General features: G+C 33.9%; 1 protein-coding gene across 1 annotated transcript; it reads right to left on the minus strand.

Annotated features, from left to right (window-relative positions):
• Positions 1-1,511: 1,511 nt before the first annotated feature.
• LOC119076899 (probable chitinase 10) lies at positions 1,512-3,047 on the minus strand. Its single transcript, XM_037183911.1, has 3 exons — positions 2,880-3,047; positions 2,226-2,797; positions 1,512-2,164 (listed from the first exon to the last, which is right to left on the minus strand). The coding sequence occupies exons 1-3, from the start codon at positions 2,925-2,927 to the stop codon at positions 1,612-1,614; spliced, it is 1,173 nt and encodes a 390-aa protein (XP_037039806.1). The 5' UTR covers positions 2,928-3,047; the 3' UTR covers positions 1,512-1,611.
• Positions 3,048-11,222: the final 8,175 nt, after the last annotated feature.

Genomic DNA, 11,222 nt, shown 5'->3' on the forward strand with positions numbered 1-11,222 from the left:
ACAATCCGCGAAATTGCCTAAAATCAATCGTCCAAAACAGGTACACAAATGACTATTTCATGCTTCCGGCCAAAAATGAGGGTAATTTTTGATTTTTTCTCGAGTTTTCGGCCCTTTGCATGAAAACTCACATGTGCACCTGCTTTGGACGATTGATTTTAGGCACTTTCGCTTGTAAGCCTCACTCCGTTCGGCCTACAATCCGCGAAATTGCCTAAAATCAATCGTGCAAATCAGGTACACAAATGACTATTGCGAATTAAATTTTTCATTTTATGTCAGTGTTCATTTGAGTTCATTTTCATACAATGTATTAGGTCCATTTGACGTTTCAATAATGAACCGCTTCTGCCAGGTTTACTTTTACTCTGCCGTGGTACAATGTTTATATCGGAGCTCAATCACTGCTGCTAGAGCTGTGGGTGGAGCTGTGCAAGCCGCCTGAAAATGCCAGATAGGTCAATAAATAATTAAAATTCATTCCACTCGTATTTGTTTTCAATTTTGAGCGAAAAAAAACGGTAGGCCTGAAAATTGTTCAATCCGGAAATTCTTACAAATATTTATTATAAATATCATCTGAAGTCTCTAAAATATACATCAAATTGCATGATATTTGCCCATATTGCCTCTTCAAAACTAATAGTTGAGTAACCATTTTCCCTACATATTCGCCTGCACAACTCTATTTATGGGTTTTATGTGTGAGACAATCTATCAATTTTATATTTTTGTTTATTGTCATTAAGCTAGCTTTTGATCAATTTGACTTCTTAGCTTTCGTAACACAAATAAAATTAAGTTTTTCAACGAAGGGACTAATGAATTTTTTGCAAGGAACACACCGTTGACACTTGTGATAATTTGCAATTAAAATACCACGATTGATTATAGCCCTCGGCTTCGGCTCTGCTAAAAAAAAACTTCCTTTCGGTAAAATAAAATCTCCAAACAAGGACGTAACGTACTATTTTATGCAGCCCCTTTAGTCACAGTTTAACACAGTTTTTAAAAGCTTTAAAATGTAAACAAAATAAAAATAAATTATCTTTCATATTCAATTATCTTGAGTTTTAAATAAAGAGAAGCATTGTATATCGAGTCTCGATTGTGTTTTTTCTAAAAAAAAAAAATGGAAAAGTTGATGGAGAAAAATCTAGTTTCTTCCCTTTATGTATAAGATAAATGAAAAGGCGTGACTGTTTAAATAGGTTTTGCATTAAGAATGTGTAACGAAAAGAAAAGAGAAATAATGGAATTGTTTGCTCAATTTAACGGAAGTTTCAATAGAAAATATTTTTTTTATGTGGAGAGGAAATTTCATTGGTAGTGACAAAATGGAAACAGATTGTTTATTAAAAAAATGAAAAATAATATTGCCCAGCGCATAGGCTGACCCCGATGTCAGTCTAATTTTATTAGGTGGACGTACATTCCGTTATTCTTTCACATTTCTCGAAAAAAAAACACTTATCTACATGGCTGTAGTCATAAATGTTACCTTTTATTTCTTCTTAGTACAGTTACACTGTTGTAGGGAGCAGTGCGTTGTGTGTGCTAATTTAAATGATAACAATTATCGAGTATTAAAAATCAAAACAAAAATGTCTTTCATGTGCAGTTTTTCATTTTCGGACCTGCAACGTTACGCAACACTTGTACCAATGCCTTCAACAATGGATTTTTCCCACATTTACACTTGTCTTCGAAATCATCATAGTTCAAGTTCATAATTGATCCACCTCCTAGATTATTCTGAACTATGAACTCGCCTCTGCGCTGAACATCCTCAACGTCCTGATAAGAGACCCATCTATTTGAATGATATGCGTACGATCCAACTCTCTTATCGGAATCGTGTACAACTGTCCAGTTGTCGTTCAAAACTTCTTTACAAGTTTCGTAAAAATGAGACGTATACCTGTTGTCGGTTGGTGCATACAAGCCGCTCTCTTCAGCAGATGTTAACTGGTACATTCGTCCTATAGACGAAACCGGCAACACCAACTTCTGTGATGGTACACCCTTTTCAATCAAATAATTTACAGTCGAATTCGTCGATGTTTCTTGGTGTAGATCGTCCGAATACAAGAATAGTGGAGCTAAGTGTGAGGTGATATTCTGCGACAGGATTATATTGTTAACGGTCATCCAGTCAACGAACCTAAAGTAGTAATGTAGAATAAAGGTACGGAAATGAGAAAAGAAATTTTCACGATACGTACTCGGATAGTTTCAGAACGTCGAAGCCGGGATGAACTACATGTTCGCTTAAAGACACAAATGTTGATAGGAGCCAACCGCGTGGTTTAAATGCTTCAGACAACTGACGAATCAAATCAATAAAATTTTCATCCTGATGTACATCTTGTGAAGAGCCTTTCGAACAGGATCTGCAATCCCAATATAAATCGAACCCGTTGAAATGGTTTCTTTCCATAAAGTCGACAAGTGATTCCACAAAAGTGGCTCGTGCAGTGGCATTGTACACTCTAACTAATTCATAGCCATTGAATTTAAAGAAACTGATCGAAACGTTTATTCCTTTCTTTCGGAACACCGGCACTCGACTGTAGAATAATTTTTTACCATCGTGTAATGTTCGGTTGGCGGCCAGGTCTGTGTACCTTACTCGGTCTGTGTAAACGATATGTGTGCATTGAGTGTGATCAATGACTTCTGGTGAATAGTCCCTGAAGTCGGGAGCATACCATGTATGCAAATGATAATGGCAAATTATTTTGAGCCCATTTTTGTCACCTTCAGGCGTTGATGCTGCTGTGACTGTTGTATGGCACTAACGAATGGAACAAACAAAGTATTCTTTTTAAAATCGTTGACTACAATCCAATATTTTGTTCCAGAATCTGTTCACTCACTTGAGCAAAAACGAAAATTGCGAATGCGCACAACGAATTTAGAATCATCTTATTATAGTGTAAGACCGACTCTTGCAGAAGGTTGAACTACGACTGGCCCAAAAAGTTTTATAAATGCGAAAAACGATTTATGAAGATGGTTAGAACCAGTTTAGTTAATTGCCTCACTGAATACAGTCAACAAAGTGTTGCGACAAAAGGGGGCCGTTCAATATTTCACAATTGTGAAGATGTCGAGGTTTTGTTTCTTACATAATTATTACTTCGCAAAAATATAGTAGCGTTCAATGCTGAGAGAGAATAAAGTGGCTGTTGAATGTCATAACCTGTTCTTTGATAACGAGTACTGACAAAATGCAGATTTTTCAGCGAAGCATCGATTTCACTTAATGACCAAGGTCACAGATTACAAAAAATCTACCAACTGACGTAAAATAAGTGTGTGAACCCTCATCAATAGTCGCTGTACCGCGCTGTACAGTCACTACGAGAAATTTAATGGTTGGCTTGCATCAGATACACTAACTGATACTGGCATACTGACTGACTGGTTCTGGTGATAACGAAAAATGTTTCTTCCAGCAGTCGCATAAAAACGAAAGATCGACAATAAAAAAAAACCAAAGGCATTGCTGCTGGACGGATTCCCATATGACATTCAAAAGGTTATCAATGAGTAATTCATGTGATCCTATCCACTTTTGTTTCTAAAAAATATTTTCGTTTATTTCTCTCTTATGGTTTCAGGTCGTTTATGATTAACAAATAATCTGGTTTAAGTTCACATAATTAGTTTGTGCAACAATATTTACAGACCATGATATCTGTATAATCAGGTATAAACCGATTTAAAACTTCTGAAAGCGCTTTGCGTGGAAATGACCATAGTGCGATATTTTTAAAATAGGTATACCCTTGCCGTTGAAGAATAGCTTAAAAGATGTACTAGTCTGTTTACTCTTAGAATTTTACAGATCCGTTTTCTTAAACATAACATCAATGTGGCTTGTTTTTCCCACATGAATAAACTTAAGCAACGATAATAGTTATTGGAACCACTTGGATTGAAACCACGAAATTACAGTATACGTGTGAATTCGTAAACCGACAGAATAATTTTTGCATAAGTGTGTATGTTTCGTCGAGACGAAGTCGATGGCTATTTATAACAGCTGCCAAATAGAGTACTATTCTGTATGAAATTTTATTCCCCTCTTTTAACAGGGTAAAATTTTGTACGGAGCATTGTCAAGCTTCAGTACCCTATTTAGAGTACCACTTTTGCTTGAAGTGCGTTGGATGCACACAATTTTACACTCGTCACACCATGAAATACACAAACAACAAAACCTAATATAATACACACCGTTCAAGGTTGACCTTGAATGTATAGAAGAAGAATGAGAATAAAACCGAAATCGAAAATACGCGATATAAAGCCGAACGAGTTGATCGTTCGATGTGCATTTTGCATCACACAACTCGTTGATACGGAGAGTAGCTCCGCCCTCATATCAAATTTCTCTCTTTGACGAATAACATAAACAAACTCCACCATCAAGGAAAACATCGCCTGGATCCCTAGACCTGAGAGAGAACTAAAAAAGTGTGGCTTCCGATAACTTTTGACGCGTGATATTCAGTGTTTTCATGATTTGGCGAGTGTAAAACATTAAATAGAGTCCGTATTCCAGGATGTTTCAGGTTAACCTGAGCAATGATACAAAAATTCTGTTTAGGTCATTTCAAATTGAAATTTTGTTTGAGTCATACCTGACCTGTAATTTCATCGTTAACTGTGCCATATATTTTTCTTTGTGGAAGAGTACTAAGCAGAGTTAATTGCTAACTTTTCTTCAGTTTTTTTTGTGTCGGTGTCGGTAACTGATGATTACATGCTATGTTAGTATTTATGTCACTAAGAAACGAATAGAGCTGCATCACGCGTTGTCTTTATTATAAGGCACAGCGTCGTTTTGCAATTTAATTTTGTTGTTCTAACAAGATCAAATAATTCATAGACATTGTAGACATTTCTTAATTGGGTAAAATTGAGAGTACTTAGCTTATCTAATAAAAGACACCAACTCTTTCATTTAATGATCCATTTAAATTACAACCATTATAACAGATTCATTTCGGTATTAATAAGGGATAATTGATTCACTCCAATTAGCATTAAATAGCGTTATATTGACGTCTGGCACTGTTACACAATATAAAAAAAATAAAATTCCTCAAATATTGTTATTTAATTAGAAATTTCTGTATCACTGTTTCATCGTATACTGTATCCGTTTCGTTACATTATTCAACTTTGCGGTACAACAATTTTCTGTTTTCGTAATAAATCTTTGGAGAGAGAGTGGAAAACAAAAAGAAGATTAATTAAATCAAATTTCATAAATTTAAACATTCCTTGGTGTTTTTAATTAATTATTTACGAAATGAAATAATATTCTAAATCTCAAAAGTAAAACGAAAAAAAAAACGGGAAAGAAATTCTTATGTTTTTGGATATTTTTGGATATTTACAACGTAATCATCTTGATAAGCTTGAGCTTTTATCCCTATCCGTGCATACATTGTATAATACGTCCGTAAGCTTCTTAAAGTTTTTTTTTTTCATAAGAAGAGCATACAATTTTCAATGTATATTCTTTCAGAGAAGATTATGAGAAATTGTTTGCTTATAATCTGTAAGGATATCGTATTATAATGTACATCCATTTTTGTATAATAATAAAACATTTGGAGGGTGTATATATAGTACTAGTACACAGGAACAGTTTTTTTCGTTTCTTATTTGATGGCACACTTTTTGTCAACGTTAGCGTTTTCGTATTAAAAAAATATTTCTTTGATTACATGGCTTAGTTGAAAGTCCAGAATTTAGCGTGGCATTAAGCTTAATATATTATTAACGTCTCCTCTGACATATCTTGAATGTATGTCAGCATGTCAGTGTACACATCGTATATACATTCGTGACATTTTACCTTTTAGAAATGTTACTGCCAGTGTGACAGAAAAAAAAACGAAAAGAAGTAACCACATAACGTTGTGCAGTATTATAATGTATAGATGCTGCTTCTATAGAATAGCCAATTAAGGCAATGGAAGCGACTATACTCCTATTAGTTTCTCTGGAAAAGTATGGAGTTAACAGTTTTGGGATAATCTGTTAATTAAATTAATATTTTTGTACAGGGACTGAAACTTAACATGTTTCCTTTTTTGTGATATCTAAATTTTTGTTTTAATATTTCATTCTTGTCTTGTCTAGATTTTCATTTGTTCAACGAAGTTCTCGTGGAATCAATTACAAACTACAACATCAACAAAACTTCAAAACATGTCGAATTTCACTTTTCTCACCGTCTAACTGACAAAACAAAAATACAGAAAGTAGTCTTACAATGCCATCCTCAAACATTCAAACATTGTATAAGTCATCTGTTATCAACAACACGGCTACAATAGTATTTTACATGCTACATGCGTCGAAAACCGTACCTTTCATGTTTCAAGCACTTCTTTCGATGTCCTCAGCATGTAAAATCCATTACATAACTCGGGATAAAAATGAAAAGTCTCGTTTTAGTGTGTTTATTGACCTCGGCTTCGCCTCGGATCAACAAAATTCACACGAAAACTCTACTTTTCATCTTTTTATCCCTAGTCATGTAAAAGTAATTGTGAGCTCCAACTTATGAAGTCTTATATTGCAAAGTGTAATGCCAAACTGATGAAGCAGAAGATTTTGTTTTGTTAAAAGAAGTAAAAAATTCTCTTTTTAACTATTCAAGAATTTTAATCTCCGAGAGTTAAATTAACAACATATTCCAAAGATTATAGCCATTAAGTTACCATCTCTTAAATTATTACATTTATTTATTATGAAAGTTATTACGTCATTCGAGTAAAGTATCACTACAGACTTTTTCCTACACACCTTGATAAAACAACACAAGTCTGAGTTGATTCTTATGACTTCAAAATGCGGAAAAAATAGTCACAGGGTCTCAAATCTATTGACTTTTGATACAACGGTTCAATGAACTCTTTAGACAGCAGATGGTTAACTATTCGTTCCTATAATGTTTCGCAGTTTTAATTTTTTTTTTGTCAAATGGCCAAAAAATGTCGGTAGATCTATGTATCACGGTGGACAAATTTCCAGCCAGGGTAATGTGGCCAGTTCACATGCACCGACTTGGGTTTAACTTAGTTTCTTTGAATATTATACTTCCATTTTTGTGATCCTTCTACGTATGAAGCACATAAAAAATGATTTCGTAATATTAACAGTCCTGGTACATCTGTTCTGAATTATATCCAGTAAAACAGTCACCATTTTTGCTTGAGTGATACGATAACCTACGCACTAATGTAATACATTGAAAGTCAGTAAAAAAATAACCAAAGAGAAATACTTTTTCATTATCCCCTGTCCCAAGACGACTTGTTTAATAAACCCAAGAATAAATTCTTGTATCTTTCTGCTGATGGGAAAATGACGAAAAAAAAATGTAACATCAAACAATCTTTCACCCTCTCTCTCTGCAATAGATAAGTTATGGGTTATAAGGTTTCAGTTCCATACTGCGAATTATGCTGCAAACTCTATCTTCAATCCATCCATCCGTACATCTACATATATTACGTAACACTGATTACATATTGACATTCAACTTCATCAAAAATTTATGATAAAAAAGAGGCGTAAAGTATATAAAGCGCTTTTATGTTATATTAACTTTATGAAAAAAGCGAGAGAGAAAAAATATCTGCAATCAGCATTCATAAAAATTTATGAACGTTGAAGATCGAAATCAATCGACCACACCAAGTGATTGGCTTCGAAAGCGAATGTCTTACATAAACAAACACATGTATGCACGAAAAGTGCTTCGAGGGTAGAAAATTTGTGTATCGATGGGTTTTGATTGACCCGTATATCGAAAGTAAAATGAAAATTTTCTTTCGAGGAATCGGTACACTGCTGTGCTTCAGATGCAATGGCTAACTGACCGAATAATTTTTACTAGGTGAAAATAGCATGGATAGACGTCTCCGTCACCAAAAAATTGTTTTTTATATCTTATTTAATTTCTCATCCTCATTCAATTTTCACCTAGTGAAATCAGAAATAGTCTCACACAAATTTTCACATTATTTCAGTGCATGCGTCTAATCAAAGGTATTAGCCTTTGGTCTACTTTTGTTGGGAGTACTGTTGAATGTTTAACATATAAGTTTCTTACTTCATTTGCTTGAACATGCAGTTAACTATGTAAGCACTCACTAGAGAATTCATCGCCGTTGTCGATAACGCATGACTAACAGTCATGAGTTGTTTGTGTTACTAAAAGTGAGTGGATCAGACGGTTGGTGATGTAAGAATCGTGAGTACGACGCATGAGAATTTTTAATTTTTTGCTTTTGCTTTTGGAGCTCAGGCTCAATTATTTTGTTTGCGTTACTGCATTTTATGGTGATTTCTTAGCATCTTCCCGCGATTTCCTCAAATTTTCCATCAGCAATCCATCGGCAATGTCTCAATGCAATTATCCTACACTTGTTCATGGAAAGTTTTGCTGCTGTCTTGTGTAAGAGGCTAGCGGAAGCAACTGAAGATGGACAGTACACTCTGATCTGTGACCGCCGCCGCTAGTTCTCGAGGTCGAAACAGCTTTTCTTTTTTCTTTTTTGCCACTTTACGTGATATGCGGGAAAGGGAAGAGCTACAGCTCTGTTTGTCGTTCTAAGTGATGTCTCCGAAGGATGTTTCCTTGAAGTTCAATAAATGTGAAAAGGAGTCTTGTTTTGGTTTTCTGTTTACGGAAATTCAGTTCTTGCGCAGTTCTTTTCGTCTCAGGTTAAGCAAAATTGGTATGTAAGAAGTACGAAGTTCTTTATCTTTGTTACCACTTTACGTGATATACGGGCAAGGGAAGAGCTATGACTCTGTTTGTCGTCCGAAGAAGTTTTAGTTTCAAAATCGGAGGTGTGAAATTGTAAGGAGGAGTTCAAAGTTTGGAGGTCCAGAGAGTGGTTGTAAATTACCTAAATTTTGTTCATGCAATGGTTCTGATTCCCAAGGTTTATAGGTCCATGTGAATCTATTCAAAAACCAACCAGAAAATAGAGTAACAAGTTGCAAACGATAAGCTGTGCTCAAAATATTGATGAACTCTGAAACAAAACCTATAACTTGGGCCTGATACACCTAGTACGACAAATTTTATCAAAAATATTGGAAACCATAAAACATTTGCCATAGACACCATAATCTAACAAAAACTTTATAACTCTTCTTATTGACTATGTCGATCAAGATTTATGTACTTTTCCTATGTTTGGGTTTTTAGATCGGGGATGGAAGCGTGTATATATACTTACACGGCATAGAAAAATTACACCAATAATAATGGAGACTCTCTTAAAATATTATTGGCGAGTAAAGTGACAGCTGTCACATGATAATGTACTTTCATAGTATATAATAGAGATATCTTGCCTATAGTAAAGTTGCGACGACTAAAATACCTGTAACACATTAATTTGACATTCCTCTTCGGAGTAATAAAAACATATTCGTGGCACAATGAACATCTACACCAATAAATGCTAGAAAAGTGGCACGAAGTAGATATGAAAGGGGAAACTTAATTTATTCAAAGTGTTATCGCATTTATACAAATAAAAAATAACCCAAAACTTTATTTTCGATTGGATTTTTTTTTTCAATAATTTTCTTCCATTTCTTCTATTTAAATCAAAGTTTCTATCTTTGTCTGCACTCAACTATATACTACCTTCAAAGAAAAGAAAAAAATTGTGAGAACATCGAATTTTCGAATAAAATGACTAACTTTTCCAATTAATCATTTTATGTCGATATCTACATAACTCGGTAGGAAAGTTTAACAAAAAAAAAGTTTATCGAAGTTATTTTTACGTTTTCCTTTATCGACAAATGCGCACTCAATGAAGAATATAACTATAAATAAATTTACTAAAGAATTTTCTCTGAAATTGAATTGAAATCTCGATTGAAATGCAGTTTTTTTTATTGTTTGAGTGATAACTCAAAGTGGATACCAAGAATTGGTGATCACTGGGTCTTTCTTACGTTTTATAAATGAATAATGTAAAAGAGAGCATTATCTGAGCTTGTACCATTTTAAAAGAATGCAGCAAATATTTTTGTTTTGTCTCATCCACCTTTTGCTTATTCGATTCCCAGTTTATGTAATGTTAAAGAAAGCAATTCCGAAAAAGAATAAATTCGAAATAATCAGATCGCGCAATTTGTACGATGAAAAGGTTAACCATTCTTAGAAACAGAAACTATGGAGAAAACACGCGTTTAGTGGTATGCTATTTGTGTGAAATACTTGGAAAAATTTTTAACTCAACATTTTACACAAATGTGTGTGCCAATCGATAAAACTCAATAAAAGATGCAAACCTAGCAAAATCTGGCTCTATAAAAAACAACGGAGATATCAATGTTTGAATGCGACTTCCCACACGAAAATATCCAATCCAATTCCAATCCATTCCAAAAATTCCACTAAAATTTCCTATACTTCTGAAAATTCCATCCAATTCCAAAATTTTCGAGAAAAAAACCAACAAAACAACCAATTCCAGATACAGCAACAAACCCACTTTTGGAATTATTCATAAATGACGTTTTTTGTGGACAACTCCTTTTTTCCAAAAATTCCAATATTTTCCAAGAGAATCGTAAACCTTGGCGGCATTTTGACTTAATTCTTGTTGTTTACTACATTTTTCTGCGTTTAGACAAAAATGTGCTATTAAATCTTTATCTGGAAAGTCGATTTACAGAATGTCCTGTCCAAAAATATGTCACTAAAGTTTACGATTCTTTTACTGAATTCCAAATATTCCATTGTTATTCAATTTCCAAAATTCTTTCAGCAATCCCAATTTATCCAATCGCTTAAAAATAGGAAAATATATTCCAGAAATTGGATCGATCTGGATATACCAATGGAATTTTTAATTTTACTAATATTTTGAAGCATTTTAGAGTTGTTAACTCAATTTCGACGAACATCGGGAAATTCTAACAGTAATTCCATTAATTATATTGGTAAATTAAACAACTCTCGAATGTGACCATCCCTTAAAAATCATTAAAATTCTGTAATGGGGCTTGTGTCCCAACCCCTGCTTACCTTTGTAACGACGTGATATTTCATCAAATCTAAATTTCAAGTCACTTTTGAGTTTAGAGTATTTATCTATACAAAGTTAGTATTTGACGGGCTAATTTCGAGGAAAATAGTTCTACTTCATGTAAAT

Source organism: Bradysia coprophila, unplaced genomic scaffold (genome assembly GCF_014529535.1).
Source record: "Bradysia coprophila strain Holo2 unplaced genomic scaffold, BU_Bcop_v1 contig_232, whole genome shotgun sequence".
NCBI lineage: Eukaryota > Metazoa > Arthropoda > Insecta > Diptera > Sciaridae > Bradysia > Bradysia coprophila.

Excerpts from the sequence above, each read along its gene's own strand:
- LOC119076899 (XM_037183911.1), bottom strand. The coding sequence starts at position 2,927 with ATGATTCTAAATTCGTTGTGCGCATTCGCAATTTTCGTTTTTGCTCAA. Across the intron at positions 2,798-2,879 it reads CAATTTTCGTTTTTGCTCAA|TGCCATACAACAGTCACAGC; the intron begins GTGAGTGAACAG and ends TCCATTCGTTAG. Across the intron at positions 2,165-2,225 it reads GACGTTCTGAAACTATCCGA|GTTCGTTGACTGGATGACCG; the intron begins GTACGTATCGTG and ends TTACTACTTTAG.